This window comes from Alosa sapidissima, chromosome 7, assembly GCF_018492685.1.
Source record: "Alosa sapidissima isolate fAloSap1 chromosome 7, fAloSap1.pri, whole genome shotgun sequence".
Lineage (NCBI taxonomy): Eukaryota > Metazoa > Chordata > Actinopteri > Clupeiformes > Clupeidae > Alosa > Alosa sapidissima.
The window spans coordinates 24,751,731-24,775,554 of NC_055963.1; the positions used below are offsets into that span (position 1 = coordinate 24,751,731).

Genomic DNA, 23,824 nt, shown 5'->3' on the forward strand with positions numbered 1-23,824 from the left:
GTTGCAAAACAACCATTTTCCATTAATTTCCCAAGTTGTGGCAGATAAAGTGGGCCTGACATGGAGATCCCTGATTACCCGTTTACTTACCTGCAACCACCACAATCTCAGGCACACTATACGCAAAAGGCATTTGTAGAGAACTCCAGACAATTTACTGTACACAATTAATTTTCCAGGCAAAGAATCCTATATCTTAATATAGTAAAAAAATAACATCTTTTTACCTACTTTAAAAAAAAAAAAATGAAGTAGAAAGGACTAGTCTATAGACACAGGCATCTTGTACTAGCCTAGAAATCTAGACGCACCCTAGCGGCGGCAAATTAATTTGCTCAGCCTATACGTCTAGTATCAAACCATAGCGATTTCTAGTGGCTGACGCCGTGGACGTCATCCAATCACAGCGCTCTATTTTGTTAAAGAGTCTTAAGGCGGGCTTAACAGGATAACGACAGTCCTGCGACGGTGAACAACAAGGAAGGTGGCTGTTGTTTGAATCGGCGTTGGCATCAACTTTGGAGGAGTTGGACTTGTGCTTTTCTTTGAAAGTTGAGCAACACAATGCACTTAAGTCATTCCTTTCGAAGAAGGATGTATTTGCCGTTTTGCCGACCGGATACGGATATGGTCGTAACGCTGGCCTACTGCATGCCTAGGCAGTTTGAAAGACAATTCTCTGCCCGCCCCTTAGATTAAGCGAGGTGAATGGTTCGATTCCAGACTATACATTTCAATGATATAGGATGGTCCGCCAGGCTAATCTTGTACAGCTTTGTAGAGACATTGAATTACACAATACATTTTCCAGGCAAGGAAAATACTTTCCACACGTTCATGCTGTTCGTTTTTAATCAGTTTTCCAATTTTTGATTTTGACAGCCTACACAGCAAAGTGCAAACCCACTCTTTGCACATGCCCCAGGGTTTTACATGTTTTTGAACAAGTGCAAGTACAATGTACATGTTTTGCAAAACACATACTAAATCATTGAAAATATTTATATTGTAGAGGTAAATATAGTAGCAGTACTGAGAAGTATTGTAAGATACAATATTATGGACAGGTACTGTAAAATCATATATATTAAAAGGATATTACTGTAAATGGTTTATATGTGTAATGTTAATATACAGTAGTAAATGAACTGTACTGCAAATACAGTGTGTACTCTCTCTCTCCTCAAAACCATCTCCTCTCATTCTTTCTCTCCACCATACTCAAGTCTCTCTCTCTCTCTCCCTCCCTCCCTCCCTCCTTCCCTCCCTCCCTCCTTCCCTCCCTCCTATGTCTTCTATGTTGTGGGACAGAGGCTCAGTGTCTAGTATTAATAGCCTTGTAACAATACTATCTTACACAGCTTCTTCCTTAAACTACCACTTTGTAGTTTTAAAGTATGCACTCTTGCCACATGGTGCTGTCTCAACTTGTAAAAACAAGACACGATACGTGAAATTAAATCGTAGTGATGGTTGTCAATGCCATCTTGAGTTTCAGTACTGTGTTTGCCAAGATTAAATATATCCTGAGAGCCTATATCTGCTTTCACAACTCTGTTCAGCAGTTTCTCTGAACACTGACGTGCTGCTGATGAGATATTGGAGGCCCGTCTGATGCAGTGCTCAGCTGAGCGAATCACCTTTACTGTACCATTGCTCGGTACAAACAGACCTCCATGGTTACGCAAGGTCAGCAAATGATAGTGATCACCGAGAGATGAGGGCTCAGCTGTACTAACCAAGCTACTGCAGCATACATCACACTTCAGTTTCTTTATAACCCGCCTAACAACAAATCCTGCGATATACACCAGAGCATTCTCAGTTAGGGCCCCAAAGCTGGTAGGTAGGTAGCTATGGTCTAACACCACACCAGTCACTTGCTCAAAAGGAGAGGGTGCAATGTCACGGTCATCATCCACTAGGGCTGCAGCTATCGATTCTTTTTGTAATCGATTAATCTAGCACTTTATCGATCGATTAATCGGATATTTTTTTTTTTTGCATTTTTAAACAACCAAAACAAATAATGCATAACGAAAATGACATGGCTGTAAAATGATCTAGCAATTGGCACAGAGGTATTTATTCTAACTCCAACATTTGGCTCCAAAACTAAGCCCATTTATTGCAATTTACCCATTTAGTGTTTATAAGTGCCAGTGCCAACAATTAAATAATGTTCAAAATGCTGTCTGTAAAATTGCAGCCTCTTGTGCATGACTTAGCTGGGCCAACAAAGCTGTCCATACTATGTTGTGAAGTGCTGGGAGGGAGAAGAGGGAAAGCAATTTAATGTATTGTAATATGCACAACAAGTTTCATGCTGTAATCTAGACCTGACATCAAAGTAAATATCTGTTTTATGTAGATTTCTACACCTGCAGCATTTACTATTAAGCTACTAACAAATAATTTTACCATTAGGCTACTAAAATAGCCTACCATTAGGCTACTAACAAATAATGTTACCATTAGGCTACTAAAAAATATTTCTGGGGTGAGTGGATGTTTTCGGTTCAGATGCTTGTTCTTTACTTGAAAACTTTAGACATTCTCTGCCATTTATGGACATCTTGACTCCGCCATCGCGTCAGCTAAATTCAGAATGTAGGCCCCATCATGATTCACGCGCTAGTGGTGTGCTTCCTAAACAACGGTCCGTGTGGAACAATCAGATCCCTGCGCGTATAGTGCGCGTCATAGGTTAACGAGGCTTCGAGCCAGGGTTTTTGCCTCGAGTAATTTTTGTAATCGAGTTATTACACAGCTGGCGCCACTGAAGACATGTCAATAGCTGACAGGCAGTTGGTGGTGTCCTGTGCTTGTACATTGCGGACCATAATGTGCCTGAAGTAATTCTGGAAGCTAACAACACTCGGGTTGTTATTCCATCCTCCTGAAATAATAATAAAAAAAGAGAAAAAGACAAAAGCAGGGTTGAACTTTTGAATGTTTCATGTCATGGTTCAGATGCATTAAGCGCTGAGCAGTGTTCAGTGTAGCACATTTTTACACTACTTTTCTGATGTAAAAGACCAATAAAAGCCAGAATTTATCAGTTGTGTTTGTATTTCTATCCTTGCCTGTTTAAGGGTTAAGTAAAGACATTTTGGTGTTTATAATTTCCACTTTAAATGAGTGCACATTTCAGCCTAGACCTTGTTGTTATAGGGTTTCACATACTTTCATTTGGTACAAACATGACAAAAACCTATTCAGAAATGACCAAGCTAACCTGTTAGGCTTAGTTCAGACTGTCAGCAGAAATCCGATTCAGATATCCGATCAAAATCTGATCTCTCTGACTGACCGATCGCATTGCATAATGAAAGTGCTCAGATCCATGTTGCATCTCTGAGATGCACCTAGGCTACCATAACAACTAGACGCATCATGCCCAGAAATGGTAAACAAACCGCGGAAGGTAGAAATAGTTATATGTCAATGACCGCATGTGTGGGTACCTGATCTGCACGGGTTACCAGATCTGCATGATTATGTCATAATAGATGATCATTCGTCGAGAGTAGAATTCGGCTGGGTTTGAAGCGTAGCTGCTCAATGCCTGAGGTAAAAGTTTTAATATTTAAAGTGGACCCTTTCACAGCAACATTGGTGTGATTGGCTGGTTTGTGTGACGTCACCTACGACTGCAAACAACGCTGTCTGATTAACCCTGCTGTAATCGCGGGAAAATAAGCGAACTTTAGGTTATACTTCTATTTTTATGTTTCTTAAGTGTAACGCTATTGCATTGCTGTTTGACAGTAGTGAAATCAACCGTAAACTAGCTCATATTTGCGAGTTATTTAGCTAATGCTATTGTATTGCTGTTTGACAGTAGTGAAATCAGTGTGTACTGATTTCAGATCGTATTGAAAGCATTTCCCATATCGTAGCCTACTAGTTAGCTCGCAACAACAGCAAAAATGAAACATGGAGAGTGGATGTCTCCGCAGAGACACCACTGTTACATTAGATGCGCACTCAATCGCAATTCGACGCAGGAAAAAAAAGCAACGACTGGTAGAAACGAAGGTAAATTGGATTAAAGCAAAACTTGGCCAAAAACATTGTGTATGCACTTGCGGTGAGCCTAGTGAATAGCGGACTATAGCCTAACCAACGAAAGTAAAGGAGATTTGCACCAAATAAAGGCAGTGTTGTGGGTTGTGTTTCTACAACATGTTGGCACCAAAGTTAATTTCTGTCATAAACGGAGTAAGCTAAGCGTTTTCTCCATTGTCCACTCGATTTTCGCATAGACCTCTGTACCAGGCAGCCACAGCACCACACTCTTGGGGGCATGCTCATGAGCCCCCATGTTCATGCCCCCAAGACGGTAGTGCTGTGGCTGCCTTGTAACCTTGTAATATTGTTTTTATTTTTTCCCTATTATTAACACTATTTTTTCCCTATTATTAACACTATTCCGAAATAGTAAAGGGGAATTCCTGCGATTTTCGCATAGACCTCTTTACCAGGCAGCTACAGCCGTTTCTGGGATAATTTTTATATGTCTCTCATTGAATGTTTAGTATACCTTACATACATGTAGTGAAATCTCATTACCATCCTCTTACTCTGAGCCTTGTGCCATCTGAAACCCCTATGTTGGAATGTTTTGACTTAGGAAAGCTAAGATAACCCCTGTGTCACCGAACTGTGGGTAACCCTCAGGATGGGGGGTCGTAAACATTTCTTATCTCTGTTAAAATACCAGATGGTTAGGTGATCACTGGATCAACTTGTGATTTCCGTGGGTGTGTGTTAAGGGTATAAAAGTTGGCTTCACCCACAAATGTGTGGGCTTGTTACTTTGACATTTCATGCGGGTAACATGCTCCCGGTGTCGTGAATAAAGCTGCAGTCTCACACCAGTTGTCTTAGATTCATTTTGACCACATTAATGGCGACGAGGATGGGATTACCTATCTATGAGGCATAATGAGGAGGACCAAAGGCACAAGATCCCAACCATGTCGACTGGAGGGAGATCTCTTTGTGATCTTGGGAGAAGGCCGTCATCGGCAACAAACACTGCTCTGCGGCACCCAGCCTGGCCAGAGGGAATCCTCCTGTGTCTCAGATACGGTAATGACTGGATTTGGTGGTCACAGACAACATGGTGGTGAGTCCCTGATTTTACACTTTGAGGTGGTAAAATAGGGATGGAAGGCCTGTCCTACCCAAGAGAGGGGTAGTGGTTGAGTGCACTGTTTTTGGTTATGCGCATTATATTTCCTACCAGTGATAGTGGTAGTGGCCTTACTGCCTATGCGTAGGTAGTAAACTGAGTGCTCTGTTTTTGGTTATGCGCATTGGTAAAATAGGCCTGAGAACATTGGGTATCTGATAAGATTGTCAGCACATTTTGTTTGTTTTGCTCTGACTTTAGGCGTAAGGTAATTGGAAATAAAAACATTTTTTGTTTTTGATAGCTGTTGAAAACTGCATGGAACTGACAGAGATGTTTTTGTTTATTAATAAATAAATAAATAAATAAAAATATAACATTATGCTGATACCTTCTGCTTTTCCCAAATACAATGTAGCCTACAGGTGTAAGTCATACCTGTCAACATTTAGTTTTCCAAAAACGGGAGATTTTTTTTTCGGGGGGGGGGGGGGGGGGTCAGTGTTTATACCAGATCAGTGTTTGCATATTTAATACGTTTCATACACGTGTTTCAACACTGCATTTCGGTCGTTGCTTTTACCTTACCATTACCTTATTTATCCACCAGCTGCCTGCCTGCAGCCTACTTCCAAAACTCCAAAGCTGCTTGCTGTCAGATTTGGTTCCGAGGACACAAGTTCAGTGTATCAACAACACTCAATAACAGTTTATGATGTGTTAATCAATTGAATTCCCAACAATTTCACAACAGCTAGTTCTGGAGTATGCCATTCAACCAGTCCAGTTGCTTACGACGAGACTCAGGCTGCGCAGTCGGCACCCGCTTCCTTATTTGGGTCTTGGGTTGCCAGGTTTTAGCCTATGACAAAACGGTTGAAATTGAAACTAAGTGATCGTGTATGTGTAGGGTGTATTTCATACACCATCTGGCAACCTAAGAGATGTCAGACTAGAAAAAATGCATGGATCAATGATTTTAAAATGAAGTTTGATGGCTTTGCAAATTACGGGAGTTTTCCGGGAGAAATAACAAAACGGGAGGGTGCCGGGAGATGACCTTGAAATACGGGAAAACCCGGGAAAAACGGGATTGTTGACAGGTATGGTGTAAGTGACCTTTGATCAATCCAGTTGCAATGGATGAACTGTGATGAACTGCCCTTCTTGTGATTGTTTAGAGATTTTAAAGGTTTTATAACAATACTACAACTTTTTTGGCTTTTCTACAATCTATTCACCTTTGCAGCGCCAGTACGCTACTTTCTGTGCAGCCGCACACACACACACAGGCACGCCAAACAAGCATACACAAAAGTTTCAAGAGTGGGGGATGGAGTAAAAGATGGATACAAATTGATTAGTGTGATTTATTTTTGCAGAACGGATGTACAGGACTGAGCGGTCATATTTTGTACCGCTATGCGGTACATCTAGTTTAAAAAGCAACTGCAGCTACATTGTGCGTCTGCCCTGATTCTGATACCATGGCGGTATTAATTAAACCGTGGTGGGCCGCCATGCTGAAATAAACGTAGAGGAAACACTGTTATGAGACCTCTTTGCACAGAGATTAATAAATTACTAAAGAGACAAAAACCTTATTTCAGACTTATTTCAGACTCTCTGTATTTATAGACCTTTAAGCTAAAGTTCTTCCACAGTTTTTAAAACCGGTTTAAAACACTGATTGTTTGTTGGTTTTATTTTCACAGGTTGACAGGCCTCAATGGACAGTGAGACAGTGATCTACCTTTGGACTGGCACCGACCAGACATGGACACTGAAACTTGATTTCTCATGAATATCTTTACAAGATGCAACACACATTGTGGAACACTTTAGACACTAATAAACATGTCCACTGTTTTCTCTGGAATTGTTTTGCTTGTCATTTGTGGTAATGGCTTTCCAAATGTATGGACAAGCTTCATTTTACTGTTTATGTGTGTAATCAGCTGATATTAGAAATTATGTATTTTAGAAATGTATATTTAATTAGAAGCAAAGGTAGCCTAGACATCATATTACAAGAGTGGCGAGTTTAAACTTAAGAAAACATTGATTTAAACTAAAGGTACTTAAAGTAAGATTCACAGAAATTAATTTAATTTGCTGCCCATTTTATTCACACATGTATAGCTCGTCAATTTCTTTAGTCTGATTTGGTTTTGTCAAGGGTTGGGTTAACGACGTCAATGTTTCCGGTAGTTTGCATGTAAATCATATTACAGAAATTGTAATGTCCGATATATCGAGGGTCTCGTTTTAACCTTATGTCAGGTAGGAGGGTTGTGCCCATAAAGATTCACTGACGAATGTTGTCGGGCTGTAAGCGATAATATATATATATATATATAATTAGGTGGCAGTGCAGGATAAGAAATAGAAGAGCCGTATATATTAACAGGCTAGAAGTTTGCAATTTAGGAACCTACTGCAACAAATGTTTTCTTTAAATTATAAACAGTAGGCAAGACTGCATGTTTTGGTGGCTAGCTGGGTAGTTCTGTATTTCAAGGTTTGACAGGCTAGAAGTTCGCAATTCAAATTTCCACTGGAGCTCCAAGCGGATTTCTACACGCAGCCTTCAACACTGTTTACAGCTCTTTGAGTCACGGTAACATGTATTTTTTGGTACATAGCTAATTTAGATACACGTGTGGGTGCTTGTGTTTCTTTAGGAATCCGCCGTCTTGGTTTGTATAGAAATAAATATTAAGTGACACACGTAAGAGATTGGAAATACATACATCGATGTTTGATGGCTAGCTATTAAGTGACATAGTCTACACTAAAAGGTTGGAAATACGTTCCTATAAGTAAGACAGTACATCGATGTTTGGTGGCTAGCTGGTAGTTCTGTATTTCAAGGATTGACAGGCTAGAAGTTTGCAATTTAATACTGCAACTAATGTTTTATTTGTTTATATTACAAAAACGGTAGGTAGGCCTATCGGTGTTTGGGTGTTTCGGCTTGCCGGCTAGTTCAATATTTCAAAAACACTTGCGTTCCTTCCTGTACGTTGGGTCCTTCAACAGAAAACAATAAACTCAGGTGAATTATCGAACAGCAAACAACATTCTGACCAATGAAATTCTGGAAGTGCAACGGCTAATAGACCAATCAGAATGTATTTTATTTATTTTGTGACGTAATCATGCAGATCTGGTAACCCATGCAGATCAGGTACCCACACATGCAATAAACATCTGCATCTAAAGCAGCTTAAATTAAGAGTTCGGGAGCATAGCATTATAGGCTACAATACAATGGTACCACGCCAATATTTTAACATCTAGTGGCAGTACAGTACTTATAAATGCATTTTATTCGTCTTTAATTTCCTTCACAATAACACAAACGAGTCGTTTCAAATGCTAACGTTAAGGTTAGCTCAGTTTGCCTCAAGTTCATTTCATTAGGCTACTCGGTTGTGGACCATAGCTTGCAACACCATTATCAGATATTACTTTACAAACAAAGCCGACAAAAAAGTTTCTTACCACCTTTCCAAGATTTTGATATCATACATCTAAATAGTTATCAGGGGTTTGCACAGACGTCACGTTCTGGCCGGTAACCATGGTAGCCCAGCACGCGCGGCCATATTGGCGATACTCAGTGAATGAAGTACAATGGAGTATTATGCACTTTGGATATCTTACGTGATTGTAGCCGTGTCTAAACAACAGAAAAGCTCATCAAAATGCGTCTAAGATGCAAAGCCATATAGGACAGGACTTGGACCACAAGAAAATGCGCGATGTTTCGAGAAATTACGGTTTATTGGCAGCGCAGATCCATATGAGTTGGGTGAGGGAGACGAAGTACCAAGTTCAACCACAAGCGCCCCTCTTCCTCTGATAACTTCTGACATTATTCTCCTTTCTCCCTGGTTTTTTAATAACTTTTGGAAGTCGATACCTACACCAGATGTTTTTCTCAGTCGGACCTATTGGTACAACCTAAAACACGGCAATAATTAATCCTTTTCCTTGACGATGTTTGGGATTTACTTCAGTGTCTAATGAGGCGAGTATCTCCAATATGGCGACGTCCAGATCTGATGACACGCCGTGCAAACCCCTAATGAGGCGAGTATCTCCAATATGGCGACGTCCAGATCTGATGACACGCCGTGCAAACCCCTAATTGGTTTTCTTCCATCAAACGTGATACTAGTGCAAACGCTAGCTAACGTTAACTGTCAAATGCAATTGCCTAACGTTACCGTGTGGATAACGTTATTTTCATGAACACAAACAAAAAACAACATTTAATATCATAGTCCTACAAAATAAAATCTTACCTATGAAATGTTATGCCTTTCTCCTTTGTCTTCTTGTTTTGCTCGTTTGAACAGCCGGCGCAAAAGTCTGGCATCTTTCCCTCGCAGGCGTAGTCAAATGACTCACTGAACCCCTGCACCAAGATGGCGGCCGTATCGACGCATTCCAAGAGGCTCAACGCGACTTCTAGTGTTTATTTCTATGCAAAAAGAGTTACAAAAGGCTCCGGTTGAGGAGTTCATCCACAACACAGTCTAAAGGAAACATCCATAAATCCATTCATTTTTGATACACAGGTAAACATAGCAAAATGTCTGTGTCTTGTTGTATTGCATACTGCTGACAGACTCTGCATTGTTATATATAGGAAATTAGAGGTTCATTCACTTACTCACCACTGAGTTGGGTCCCATTGTGAATGTCTGTGTTGATCCAGCACTGTAGGTAGGAGTCAGAAAAAAACATCTAGACCAAAATCTGAGTTGACAAGGAAAATGTATCAGGTCATAGGTCCCATAGGTATAGACTTCCTGACCATTGGTATCTTTGAGGAACATTGCAAAAATGTATGAAAGGCACAAACCAGTATATTGTTGAAAATTTTCTGCCATTACTTTGCCATATGAAAACGCATTGTTTGGGATCTGTTTCATAGTTTAAAGGCATTTTTACAGTCACGTACAATGCAACCTGGAACACAAACACATTCACAGTTGCAGGTGATAAGTTACGTTAGTTAAGTAAATTAAGTGGACAATTTAAACGTCCCAGTCAGACCACTGCTTTGTAACTCCTGTCTTTATAAATATGCACAACTCTGGAAATAAAAATCCCACAAAATCCCACCTTAACTTGAATACATCATCCATGACCATATGATAAATATTCAAAATACAAGTTAACACACCTTTGGCATTGTCTGTAAATTCCATTTGATTAGTCTTCAAGCAAGATGTCATCCGTCCACCACATTCCATTTCTATGCAGTCTAAGGAACACACACAATGCAAACAAACCCTTTTGGATTATTCAACAAAATAAACACTAAACATGCTCCTCATTCGAGACTGACTGCACTTATTTTGTCTGTTTTTTTTCACCTACCATATATCAACTGGAGCCCTGGAAATCGCATGGCGTCAGTGGCACTCAGAGCTAGGGACCACATACACATGAGTTAAGCAGGGTTCACATTGCACGCGCAAACGGCAGCGCTGCCTATGAAACACATTATTTTTAACGGCTTGCGCGCACAAGAACTGGTCTGCCGCTGCGCCGAGCAAAGCGCAACGCAAGCGGCATTTTGTCGTCTTTGCCGCTCCTGTGCATGCCGCAGTCAAAATTCAACCATGTTGTAGGTCATCAAAGGCACTGTAAATCATAGGTCTAAGCCTGGCGGCAACCACAACAAAGATCTTTGGGACATTACCTCAATCAAGAGCAACCTAGCAGCGAGTGAAGCGCATGCTGTGTGCAATGTGAAGTCCCCTTTAGAGATTAGTTTCTTTCAGGAATAGCCACTATTTTCACTCATTTTTTTTACATCACGCCACTGGCTGAAGCTACATGTTTTCAGAACACTGCAAATAAAAAAACATACCTATTACAAGAGAAAAAGCAAGGAGGTTGCACTTAGTCATTGTAGTCTCTCAACAGGTACAGTAGCCTGAGAAATTGAATAAACAGAAATAGGCAATATAATGATGAACAGTTAAATAATAATAATAATAAGAAGAAGAATAAAATTACTGCCTATGTTTACTCTAAACAGGAATATACCTGATGAGTCCTTAGTCAGTGCTTTTGTCAGATGACTGAATTATACTTTCATTTTCATTCTTATTAAATGAACCCTCTGGCAACTACTGCCCATATGTTGCCATGGAGGAGGGACATAGTAGTTAGATGACACAGTAAATTACACTAGTGCTGCTCCAACTGGCCTGGCAGCATTTACTGGGAATTTCTTCTACAGTTATAGCCTGCAAAGGAGGAAAGGTTTAGTGACCTTGGGATAGAGGAGTGGTTTATAAGAGACTGGATTGCTTTACATGTCTGATCCCGCTGGAAATACAGGAATATTCCACTCAAGCATAAATAGCTTACCTTGTAGTGCAATAACCATGGTTAATTATTCAACATAAATAGATACGGTTTCTATTAAGAAAGGTGTGAACAACCAAAGGGCAATGCAGGCCAAAGGAAAGTGCAATCAAGCTGCCTGGCAGCAGGCTTTCCCTCTGGCCCTTTGTGTGAGTAGAGATGGCAAATCCAGACAGAGAAGCAATCAGCACTGACTGTAAATCAATATTTCAAAGCTGTTAATTATTCCAATCCTGCCACTCAATCCAGTTGACAGGATCTGGGATTGGCTCCTGAATTACCTTTAGCCTAAAAACTGATGCATGCGTAACAAGTTATTTTAGCCTGTACCGAGAGAGACAATTTACTCTTAAAACAGAGTGCGCCTTTCATATAGTGTGTGTTTATTAAAATAACTTTCTTAAAATACATTTGCAGTTCTAGGTGAAGGACATTTGAGCTCTTAGAAATGTAAGTATTATAACATCTGTCCATTCAAAGCATGTATTAATAGGGATGAAAATGTCCTGTAACAGGAAGGACATTTGTGTATACACCATGTGCATATGTGTCCTTTGTGAGATTAATGAAAATTAGACATTTTTTTAATGCAAGGTTACCACCCTCAAATGCCACCATTTGCTAAGAAGGACCCATAAACAATAAACATATAGGGGCATGACAAATCCAAGCTAGGCTACATCATATCTGTGCAGGTGCAGGACACAGGTGAAGATAGGAGCTGCGGAAGGAAGCTTGCTCGTGATTTACTTGGCTACAGTGTTAGGACAAGAAAAGAGGCATGTGAGAATGGTCTTTTCTCAACATGAAGGGTATGATGATCAGAGTAAGAATGGAAATTGGAGTAAGCCTACATTCTGGAATGCAACTAGGCCTACAACTCCAAACATTAAGCCTACTCGTCTACCCTGACTGCACAGCAACATGACTACACTAACTAGCAACTTACGCAGTCAATGGTAGTACTTAACACAAACACAGGGCCTTTTGCCTTTCTTTTAGACTGCTATGCATTTCATCCTTGCGCCTACATGCTCGATTATGTTGTCCAGTAGATGGCGGTATGCGCTTTGCAGGCGTAACCCGCCAACAAAAATCGACGAAGAAGAAGTAGAAGACAAGACGCAAAGCATATTTTCTGTGGTTTGTACTGCATTTGTCATTTGTTGTCATAGTTTGGGAAGCAACAATAAGCTGAAGCTCGTCACAAAACTGCTGATATAGTACGTTACCCTGTTCAGAAGGTTACGCCGAAGTGACTTTAACCTTGCTGATGACATTTCGAAATTTGACGCAGTATCCTCTGACATTTCCCGCAATTCCCTGTGACATTATGAATCTCAGCATCAGGACTGACCATGACGAGCAGTCGAACACAACTAATGTCACATGTGACTAAACATGGTTCTACGACGACCAAGTATCGAGAGTAAGCGACGCCGAGCAATCTTAGCTGTTGATGTACAAGTGTTTTTTGATTCTGTAAATGACAAACAATTGTTTGTCTTTCATCGGACAACTTGTGAACAAGTGAGGGATCACAGAGAGATCTGGAGTTCATTCATCACGTCATTTGGAGTCATGGAATCTGCAAAAATACCATCACCGATAGCGAGGATTGCCCTTGTTCTTTCAGCGCTAGGTCTGGAAATGCTTGTTTCTGATACAATACTGTTAGTGTAGCTATAGTAGGGTGATCAATTGAGATGTATTAGGTATAGTCTAGGTCAATGTATGATTTATGCGATGGTCTTACGTTATTTATTGTTCTGTAGGTTGCAGTATCGTATATGTGAACGTTGAAGCTTTAGGTGAGTTACAAATGGTACTAACGTTACAATTTATCACTATCAAGCGGATATTAGTTATTTTTTTTCTTCATGTGAACATGTTCAGACTAGTGCTGTTTAATTTTTCAGACCTGGTCACAAAAGTAATCGGAGACGGTCATGAGTGTCGCGGCAGGGTGGAGATCAATCACGAAGGACAGTGGGTGACCGTTTGTAACCGTGGCTGGGACATGAGCGATACCCGGACAGTGTGCAGGGAAGTGGGGTGCTGGCTTGCCTCCCTGCCCAGCGGCTTCAAATTTAGCCCCAGCAGAGCCGTGTGGCTGAACCATGTCAGTTGCACAGGTGAAGTTCCCGACCTGACGCACTGCTTGCATTCCAACAGGAATTGTACCATCCTTGAAGAAGCCATGATGGACTGCTCAGGTAATAATAATATAAGTTTGTGGTCGAGCTAGAGCAGTGTAGTTTCTATGTAAATCACAGAACCTTTTAGAAATTGACATCAGACTTCATCTCTCTCAACCAGGGAAGCCTGTACTGTCCATTCTGTCCCCATTCACTGCCTTCCAAGTGGGTGAGGCCATACATTTCAGCTGCACGGCCCCAAGTGGGCCCAAGTTCCTCAACTTCCACCTGTACAAGAAGGGTGTCGAAACTCCTCTTGTGACGCAGAGGGCTGACAACGGACAGAGGAGAATGGAGCTGACCCTTACTGATGTGGAGGTCGGACACCAGGGCACGTATAGCTGTGTCAACAGTGATCGGAGGAGCTCGCACCCTCCCAAGCGCATGTACCACAGTAACTACATTGACATTGCAGTAGGTGTGTAGTATCCACTGTGTGTGAATCTGTCCTGCTCTGGCTGTTTAGTAATTCATGTTAAACATTATGCACCTAAGAGTAAGTGTCAGTTTTGTTTGTGCTGTGGATGCTATTTGTTTAATTAATATGGCAAAGGCACATTTTCCCATATGAATGGTTGAAGTTGGTTGAGTGCATGACGTACATGTTGTTTTCTATTTGATTTGTGCTTGACCTTATTTGAGCTCCATATACCATGTCTTTTCTTTCTTTCTTTCTCTCTTTCTTTCTTTCTTTCTTTCTTTCTTTCTTTCTCTCTCTCTCACTCTCTCTCTCTCTCTCCACCACCAGTGGAGCTTAACCGGCCACAGATCTGGTACAACACGTCCATGGAAGTGCCCTCTGGGTGGGTGTTCAAGGGAGAGAGCTTCAGCATCACCTGCTCCACCAATCCCCTGTACCCAGGCGGCTCCTTTCAGCTGCGGCTGATCCGGCCCAACGGCACCGTGCGCCACTCTCTGCCGGCTCTCACATCCGCTGTGACCTTCAACTTCAGCAACGCGCAGACCCTGAACGAGGGCTACTACTGCTGCCAGTACAAAGTCCAGATGGGCAAGCGTATGTTGGCCTCCCGAGAGAGTCAGCCTCTCCCCATTTCTGTCAGAGGTGAGGTGAGGGTATCGCACTGTAAATGATAATGTGTGGTGTCGTAGTCTTGGCAGCCTGGCCATGTAAGGGACATAATTTGAGTCGAGATATTATGCCCAGGGGAATTTCGTCATGGATTTTCTGCAACCTTCTGCGATGCAGAAAGAAAACATAGTGCATAATCAATGAGCAGTTTGCATACCTGCATTTTATCTTCTATGTTACAATGTAGACCATATTCTAACATCCCCCATTGATAAAACGGCAAATTTTATGTCAGGGGAGCCATACAGTATAGTAATTTGATGTGTACTTTTTACACTTTCACTGTTATTCTACATTAGGATGTAAGTAATTTTACTCTTATGATCCTATTGTCCTTGCACAATGTGTCACCTGCAGCATGCTGCTCCTATATACCTGTCATACCCATAGGGTTCCGACCCCTGCTATTGGTAATACTGCTGGTGTTGATAATAGCATTACATTCACTAATTACATGCACTTACTTTCCTACTGAACTGAAGTGTGTTTGTGTGTGCTAGCAGACACAGACCTGGCCATGAGTCCTGTGATGATCAGTTTGCTGGTATCAGGGTTGACCTTCGTTGTGGCCACCTTTATCATCCTGATTGTGTTCAGAATACTCTCCAAGAGGAAGAGAAAACTTACAGAATTAGAAAGAGAGAGCAGAACTTGTAAGTACGTGTGTGTGTGTGTGTGTGTGTGAGTGTGTGTGTGTACACTTAGCATTCACATACCTTTTGTTCAACAGGTGTAGACAATACATACATCGCACTGACAACTATAAAATAGCAGGACAACGAAACAGAACGGAACCAAACAAAAACAGACAAGGTAAAGATTGCGTAACTATGTATTTTTTCCTGTACTTTATACTCTTTACTTTTTCTTTTAGTGCATGCACCTCACTGCACCTCACTGTGCATTCTGAAGTGTAAATTACACTGATCTGAAAGATGTTCTGAGGTGTTAGTTGTCTTTGGGAATAATGAATCATGGGGTCTGAAGTAAGAGGGGATTGTGGGACTTATGACTTTGTTCTCTTTGCAGAACTGAAGTGAGGAGTCGCACGAGAACCAGCCCACAGAAGACTATGGATGTATCTCAACTCATGACCCTTTCTCAGGAACAAGACGAAGAAGATGAGACAAGACAAAGACCAAAACTACGGAGAACTACATATTTTCCATGTGGAATCCATCCATCCATTCAATGCAGGTTTGACTCCTGGGAAGGTCAGCTTGTTTGCAGGTATTCAAATACATTTCTCAGATAGGTCTCGTTTGAATACCAGAACCCCCATTTGCCTTGAGCGAGTGTAGCACCAAAGTCCTGCTAAATGTGTTAGCTTTAAAAAGTTTGCTAACTCCATTTAATTGTGTACGAAATGCTGCTAGGTTGTAGTTTTGAAATACAGTGCTTAGTCCAATACAATACAATACAATACAATACAATACAATAATTTTCTTATCCCAGTATTGAGCATGTATGTCTAGTTATATTCAGCTCATCTTTTTGTCCTGAAAAATAGAATGTGTTTTGTCGCCGTGAAAAAAATGAAAGTCAATGCAGACATTGTAAAAAAGGAAATACCAGCGACAAAACCTGAACCTTGCAGTGAGGTTATAAGTGCAGGCACAGAGGTGTAAGATTTAATTATTCATTCTGTGAAATTCAGAATTCTTTGGTAATGAATTACAAAATCTTACACATCTTAAATAGTTATGGTACAGAAGTAACAATATTATTTCCAGTAAGCAGTTTGTTACACATATCTGTACTTGGCCATGTGGGAGCTATTTATTAAGAATTATAGACATCTTCTCGGAGAGATATTTTCCACAAGCTATTCTGTGCTTGTCGCCTAGCCATGCTGACGTCAACCATATACTGTAAGTCTACTGTTACATTACATTACATTACATTTGGCTGACGCTTTTTTAACCAAAGCGACTAACAACATGGTACAGTAAGACAGCAGTAAGTTTTAGAACAATTCTCACAATTTTAGGACAGTTTAAAAAAAAAAACATTAGAGTACAGTAAGAATAAGTGCGTCGGTGAGTGCTGTTTTTAACAGTTACTTGTCAGTTTAAAACGGCTGGTGAGTGCTAGGATCAGTAAGACTTGTTGTAAGTGTTGCTATGAGAGTAGATGTTCTCTAAAGAGCTGGGTCTTCAGGAGTTATGAAATGGTATTCCCAATATCACATGAAAGGGAAGCATTTACAGTACAAACTATCGAGATGAAAATGTGTGATGTGAAGGTGCAGGTGAAGCACATTTGCATAGTATTAAGACATATTTAGAGGTAGTGTAGTGGAGGCATTGTGTTGTGTATTCATTCATAGTGAGGAGTAGCAGGAATAGAATCTAAGTTTGTTAAGCACTTTGATCGAAGAGTTGCATTGTAGCTCATCCCCTATCCCCCCACACTACTCTACTGTATGTTTAGCTCCCAAAAGGACACACCTACATACAGTTCAGTGTACATGAAAGTTCTTTGCCACTTTATACCTGCAAAGATGCAGTTTGTATGGTTAGTGTACGGTGTGTGCTGAAATGGTCTTTGTTTATGGCTTGTGTGCTTTTGATGTTTCTGTAATGGTTTTTCATTCAGTTGCATATTTTACTGCTCGTTAGAACTGGTTGGGGGTTGTCTTGTGGACTGCACTCATGTAAAAAGAATGCAGTCAAATGGGTCTTAAAGACCCTCTAATATGGAGATAGTGAATTGTAGAGAAACAAATTTTCATTTGGGCTTGACAATCCCTTGACTGTAAAACTGTGTTTCTTTTGTATCAGAGGTATATTCTTTTTTTTCTTGGTTTATTTTTGTGTCATTTTATATTTATATGCGTCAGCAGATACTTATTAATGTATTTAAGATGTGTTTATAGTCATTTATTTTTTAACAGTATGAAATGTTAACATTTCAGTTGCTAAACACAAACATACAAACACCATCCAATGGACCTTTCCAATCTGTTTAGTATATATACTTTCATGGGATAGAGGCACAGTATTTCCTTAACAGGATGTACAAACAGGTGAAATAATATGGTACTTGGATGATATTGTGAATAAGAAAAAGTTTATTTCAATGCCCAAGGGCCTGGCTATCAAATGGACATCCCAAGTGTAAACACTAGCCTCACATGATGGGATCAGAGGCATAACAATGCTGCTATTCAACTCCCCTAAATGCTGGCGTGAAATGCATAATGTCCCAACAGTGTGCGAAATAGAGCTACCTGAGACCCTTAGCACTGGTAAAAAGTAGTGACCATCGATTGTACTAGATGTCAATCACAAAGTGAGAACATCTCTTTTTGTTAAGATGTAACTATTTCTTTGATCATTAAAAGTCTTTATTTGAAATTTGTGATTGAATTCATATTCTGACAAATGGCATTAACACACATACGCATGAAACTGCCTGCCTTCCTGTATGAATGTGCAGTCAGTATGTTTAACAATTTAGGAACATTTCTACAATCAGAAGTTTAATATTAGATCCATATGTGAAACATAAATTACAACATAAACAAGAACAGTAAAGCAATTATGTATTTTATTTATTTATTTATTTATTTAGGAAAATGCCCTTGGATATTGTACAAAACTGAACAAATTTGAAACACACATTTAATTGGCTAGACTGAAAATGTGTTCTGAAATCTTTTACTTTATATTACTGTGCTTCACAATAGTGGCAATATGTTTGTTTTATACAACATAGACTGTTCCTGTCCCATTCCCACTTACAAAATTAAAACAATGTCATTTGCATAGACAAAAAATATAAATACAAATGCCAGTCAGATATTTGATACATTCATACGGACATTCAACTCATCGGACAGGACAAGCCAATCATACACGGTCTTGTCTCTTTCAATGAGGATGCTCATCACATTTTGTAAGGTACTTAATTGTGTGAGTGGCTGATGATTTATCACAGTTATGCTATGCACTCTTAGACAAAAAGTAGAAAAGCTTAAAATAGATGGGGAAGATATCTGTTGACATGTCAGGGATTCTGACATGCATTTTAAGATATGAAAACAAGAGGTGTCAAGCAATTACAGACCCTTGTGAAACCAAATTATTGCATCCTGTTCAAGATGATCTTGTAGGAGAACAGATATAGTGATCCTCTACCTAAAGACCTATTTATAGTCCAGACAACAAGTGTCACGACAAAATATGATGTAAAAGCAACACCATTTTGGTCTGCTGGGGTGTCGCGGAGCTTGTCACATACATCAAAAATTTGAAACGACACATGAAAGCCTGCAGCTCTGTGATATCTGTCGGCAGCAATTCATTTTTATCCGGCAACACTTGTCGCCTGGGCTATAAATTGGCCTTAAGGGGTATCAGCTCCAGCCCTAGGGGCCAGATCCAGCTTGCCAGCAGGTTTCATACGGCCCTACTAGATGTTGTGGGTAGGACGGGGAAATTACAATCCAGTTGTCATCGACTATGTGTAATAAGAAGTATCTCTATGACATGATACATTTATCAAACCTACCACTACAAATCATCCTTAGGAAAAAGGTGGTTTGCTGCACCAACAATTGTATCACATTGGCGTCACCATATACTTTCTATGCTGGTGAAAAAGACAACGACTGACATGGCAGGTAGGGTATTTCAAGAAAGACCGAGCAGTGTATGACAGTAGCATGATAAACCTATAACATTATGCCTTGTATGTTCATACTGTAAGTGGATGTTGCATTCCAACAAATTCAGCCCACTGCCTAATATGAGTCTGACACCCCTGCTCTACCTTGTCAGAAAACTTGATATAAATTGGACCAGTAGTTGTGTGATTGGGCATACACAGAGACAGACAGAACCTTTACCAATCAGGCACCTTGCAATCAGAAATGAGCACAAAAATATTTAAACATTTACAAAGCTGGAGACACAACCTTTGTCATGGCTATTCCTATGTACATAGACCCTCCAGGAAATGTGGAGGCAAATAACAGAGTTATTAACCAAATATAAAACACTGAAACAGTTTTCTGAAACGATTTCAGACCTGCCTGGTGGTTAACCTAATCTTTTAAAGGGCACCCCCTCAGCTGGCTCCATATTGATGAAGACAAAGAAGAGGAGGGCAGCTACTAGCAGGAACAACAGAAACTTCACCCACAGTGGGATCCCGGAGCTCGAGGAGTTCTTCTCCTCAGTGGCCAGTGGTGCGGTTCCCAACCTTGACTGGGTCATGTTGCGGTATGTGGCTTGCATCCTGTTCGTGTTAGACCAGAGTGGGGGTTAGGAAATTACCATGAGGCACACTCCACTATACACCACAGCTACTGTAAGGGGCCTATATGTGATTGTACTAACCTCAAAATTGCCAACTAGGCATTAGTTATTGGCAGTGGTGGAGGAAGTACTGAAACTCAGTACTTAAGTCAAAGTACAAATAAGCAGAGAAATATTTACTTTAGTAAAAGTAAAAGTACCACAATGCCAATACTTAAGTAAAAGTAAAAAGTACCTGATTTTAAATGTACTTTAAGTATTAAAAGTAAAAGTACTTGCATAATGATTTATTATCTTAATACCTATAGGCCTATAAAAAAATCAGTAGCCTATGAGGTGTAGCATTTTAATAAAGCTGTTTTAGATTATACTAGGCTAGATAGTTTTAAGCTGATGTAATTGTGCTTACCATCCGTGGCCCAATTTACATTCTGACTTACAATTCTGGAGACTAATTCTGGTTATCTAGTGATCTGCTGAGTTAAGTATCATTCAGCAAAACACGAGAGCCTGAAGTTTATCGGAGTAGACAAGGGAAACGTCCGGTGAATAATAATGCCAATTCTGCTGGTCCAGATTGAACAGAAAAGTTGTTGAGAAAGGTGTCTTTATGATAAGGTTCAGTTTCACTTTCGCAGCCGCGCATAAACATTGAATGAGCGCTTAGAGGAGACCGGGTCTGGTTGGAACACTTTTCACTCTCGGCAAATTGTCAAATTGTGATTAACTGAAAGCTTGGGATCTCAGCTACAAAATGTATACATTCAATGTCAACAAATTATCCCTTGTTTTGAGTTATATATGACTAAAGTGGTGTTGTGCACGTGTGCCAACCTGCCCCATGCACGGGGTTGGTTGGCACATGTAGTTGGTTGGAACACCTATGTTATAGTCCTTTGCAGTACCCCTTTTGCTTTTGTTTGAAGTGCTCATCGATATCACTGCCTGTAGGGCTTTGCTGATGTCATTCATGTGTGTTTTTCTTCAGTAGGCCCACCGTCAAGACCAATTTGGTCCCTACCGATTGTTTTTTTACTTCAAATGTTTAAAAATGTCTGAAATGCTTCCAAATGTAAAACTATATTCAGTAATTACAATAACAATGCTAAAATAAAGATTGATGATGTTTTTATGTGTAAAATACAAAGTTTATAGATTTGTCACAAAATAGCCATAGGGAATATATGTGCCAACCAACCCCAAAATCAGTGTGCCAACCTGCCCCGCCCACATTAGGTCAAACTTTTTTGCACAAATGCTGTTAGCCTGCTAATATCAGTCACCTCAGGTTTTCAAACTTCATTTTAAGATATAGATGAGTCCCCTAGCAATCAATTATAATGAATATTTTTTATATATCCCTAACTATTACCCTTCTAGGATGTAATTAGTGGGAGGTGCATATTCTAAGTTTTGACACTACAAAATTAAAATGTTGTTCTCACCTAAAGGGTTAATGACCTGGAGACCAGTTACATACGTGAGTTTACTCTACTCAATAAGGCCGTCAGTTTAGTGTTGGAATTTTGTTGCAGCTCCCTCTAGTAACCTGGATATTAACAGTGTTTCAACCTGCCCCTGTTCCAACCAGCCCCGGTCTCCCCTACTTTACTACCCCCCAAATGTAGGCTATGCCTCTTTATTTTATCACACAATTAAGAAATATTTTAATCTGGAACATGTTTAGTTTTTTTCGGACAGCGGTTCTATAGTCTACCATTCATTTGTGCCGCAAATGATCAGACGTGTGAAAGACGCATGGGCATAGCCTGTAACTTTTCGCTGCTCCGCGGACTCGCAATCTCATCGGAGAGGAGGCCCTGCTGCAGATAACAGACAGAGAATGGCAAGCATATGCTCAGGGCACAGAACACAGTTGCATGTCCAGTACATCCATGGGTCTGGTGAATATAGCCTACCAAATGCAGATGGCTACAAGCTCACGCTTTGCCTGGTCTAGACTAGTTTCAAAGATTTAGAAGCGGGGCACGTAGCACGATCTTTGGTACCCAGCCCCCTGGTGAAACAAACTTGTTTGTCAAAGAGAAAAAAAACTGATCATAAAATGTAATGTAAAAAGGAACGATGGTGTTGTAGAAATGTAGCGGAGTAAAAGTACAGATAAATGCTGCAAAATGTAACGAAGTAAAAGTCAAACGTATGCACTATAGATTCTACTTAAGTAAAGTACAAATAAGTGGAACATTTATTTAAGTAGGCCTACAGTAACGAAGTATTTGTACTTCGTTACATTCTAGCACTGGTTATTGGGGCCTCTGAAAAAGACCCAGTGTAGAGACTTCAGATCAATGTCAACAATAATCAAATAGTGATGGGCGGTGAACAGGCTTACCTGTAGTTATCTACATCATCCATTTCTCTGTATTTCCATTGTCTGAAAAAAAGTGGCAGTAACTGTAATAACATCACTTGGAGAATGTGATGTGTAGTGATGATAGACCGTTACATTAGGCTACCTTTCGCGGAGATCTTCATCCCTGCGCTGACAAAGGAAGAAATGGGAGGTTTTTAATATGAACTATATACTAGGCCTAGATAAAAATACAGTTAATACCAGTAGGACTATAAGAGAACTTACATAACTCATTTGAGGCCGACGGCGTTCATAGGTGATCTCTTCCTCTGAAATGCAATTGGAAACACTGAGATGAGCTTTGAAATGAACTGTCGACATTACTCTGTGTAGGCCTATGTGTAGGCTATATTATGTATGTGTGTCTGTGTGTGTGTGTGAGAGAGAGAGACACACATAGCTTACCCTCCTCTCTGTAATGCGACCTGTCGGAGGGTGGCCTGGGTCTCAATCTGGCCTTTTTCTCGTTTGCCATAGCTTCTTTGAGCTTCTTCTCGTATAAATACCGCGTTGAATCTGCCATTTTTACATAAATAGTTGGTCGACAGCTAGGCTACTGCATAGTCTACTGGATGAAAATATTGAAAGATTGAGACCGATAATTCAAGGCTGCATGCTATTACCAACGCACTTACCAACAACTGGCCCATGTTTGATCCCGTAGTCGTCTAATAACCACCTTATTTCATCGTCTGATTTATTACTGAGTATTACTGACATTACTGCTGTGTAGCCTACAGTAGGCTTAGCTACACTGGCTGAGACTTCCAATTGAACTTTCCTCTAGACAAATGCTGCCAAGAAATGTCGGCTAACACTAACATTTAGCCTAGGCTTCAATTTCACGTTATGCTTACTAAAAAGTAGGCTATATAGCACTTTATTCAGCGCACTTATTACAATGTAACCTTAAAGTATTTCACTTCTCACACACGCGCACACTTCGTAGTGTTACGTTGTTATTCTTTCTTCCAGCTGATCGTTGTCTTTGCGAAAGCCAGCCTACTGCGCCTACGCAACTTCCGGTAGATGCAAATCAGTTTCATGAAGGCTATGCCCTACTCTAGCCTTAAACTGTTTAAAAATAAAACACGGTAGTTTTTTTTTTTTTGGGGGGGGGGGGGGGGGGGGCACTCAGCATTCCTTTGTCATCAGTTTAAATGCAGGATTATTCCAATCATGCCTGTGCTCAGAAATGATAGTTGTGTAGTCCCTGAATACCCCTTTAAATGCCAAAAAATATACAGTATCCTGACTACCAAATTACATAGGCCTCAGGTCATTGTCAGGTTCAGTCTGCAAGATAATTACCGGTAACCTAATGGCCTAAAGAAGAGAGCAAGACAAATGATGACGACACAA

General features: G+C 40.3%; 1 protein-coding gene across 4 annotated transcripts; it reads left to right on the forward strand.

Annotated features, from left to right (window-relative positions):
• The first annotated feature begins 12,251 nt into the window (after window positions 1-12,251).
• On the forward strand, window positions 12,252-15,623 carry si:ch211-150o23.3. 4 transcript variants are annotated; one of them, XM_042099318.1, is made up of 8 exons: window positions 12,252-12,965; window positions 13,068-13,178; window positions 13,312-13,347; window positions 13,456-13,752; window positions 13,856-14,152; window positions 14,483-14,797; window positions 15,325-15,477; window positions 15,555-15,623. In XM_042099318.1, the coding sequence occupies exons 1-8, from the start codon at window positions 12,938-12,940 to the stop codon at window positions 15,593-15,595; spliced, it is 1,278 nt and encodes a 425-aa protein (XP_041955252.1). In that variant the 5' UTR covers window positions 12,252-12,937; the 3' UTR covers window positions 15,596-15,623. The 4 variants fall into 4 exon arrangements, with proteins under 4 accessions (XP_041955252.1, XP_041955253.1, XP_041955250.1 ...); XM_042099319.1 differs by having other exon boundaries at window positions 12,253-12,965; window positions 13,073-13,178; XM_042099316.1 differs by having other exon boundaries at window positions 12,254-13,178.
• The last annotated feature ends 8,201 nt before the right edge of the window (window positions 15,624-23,824 follow it).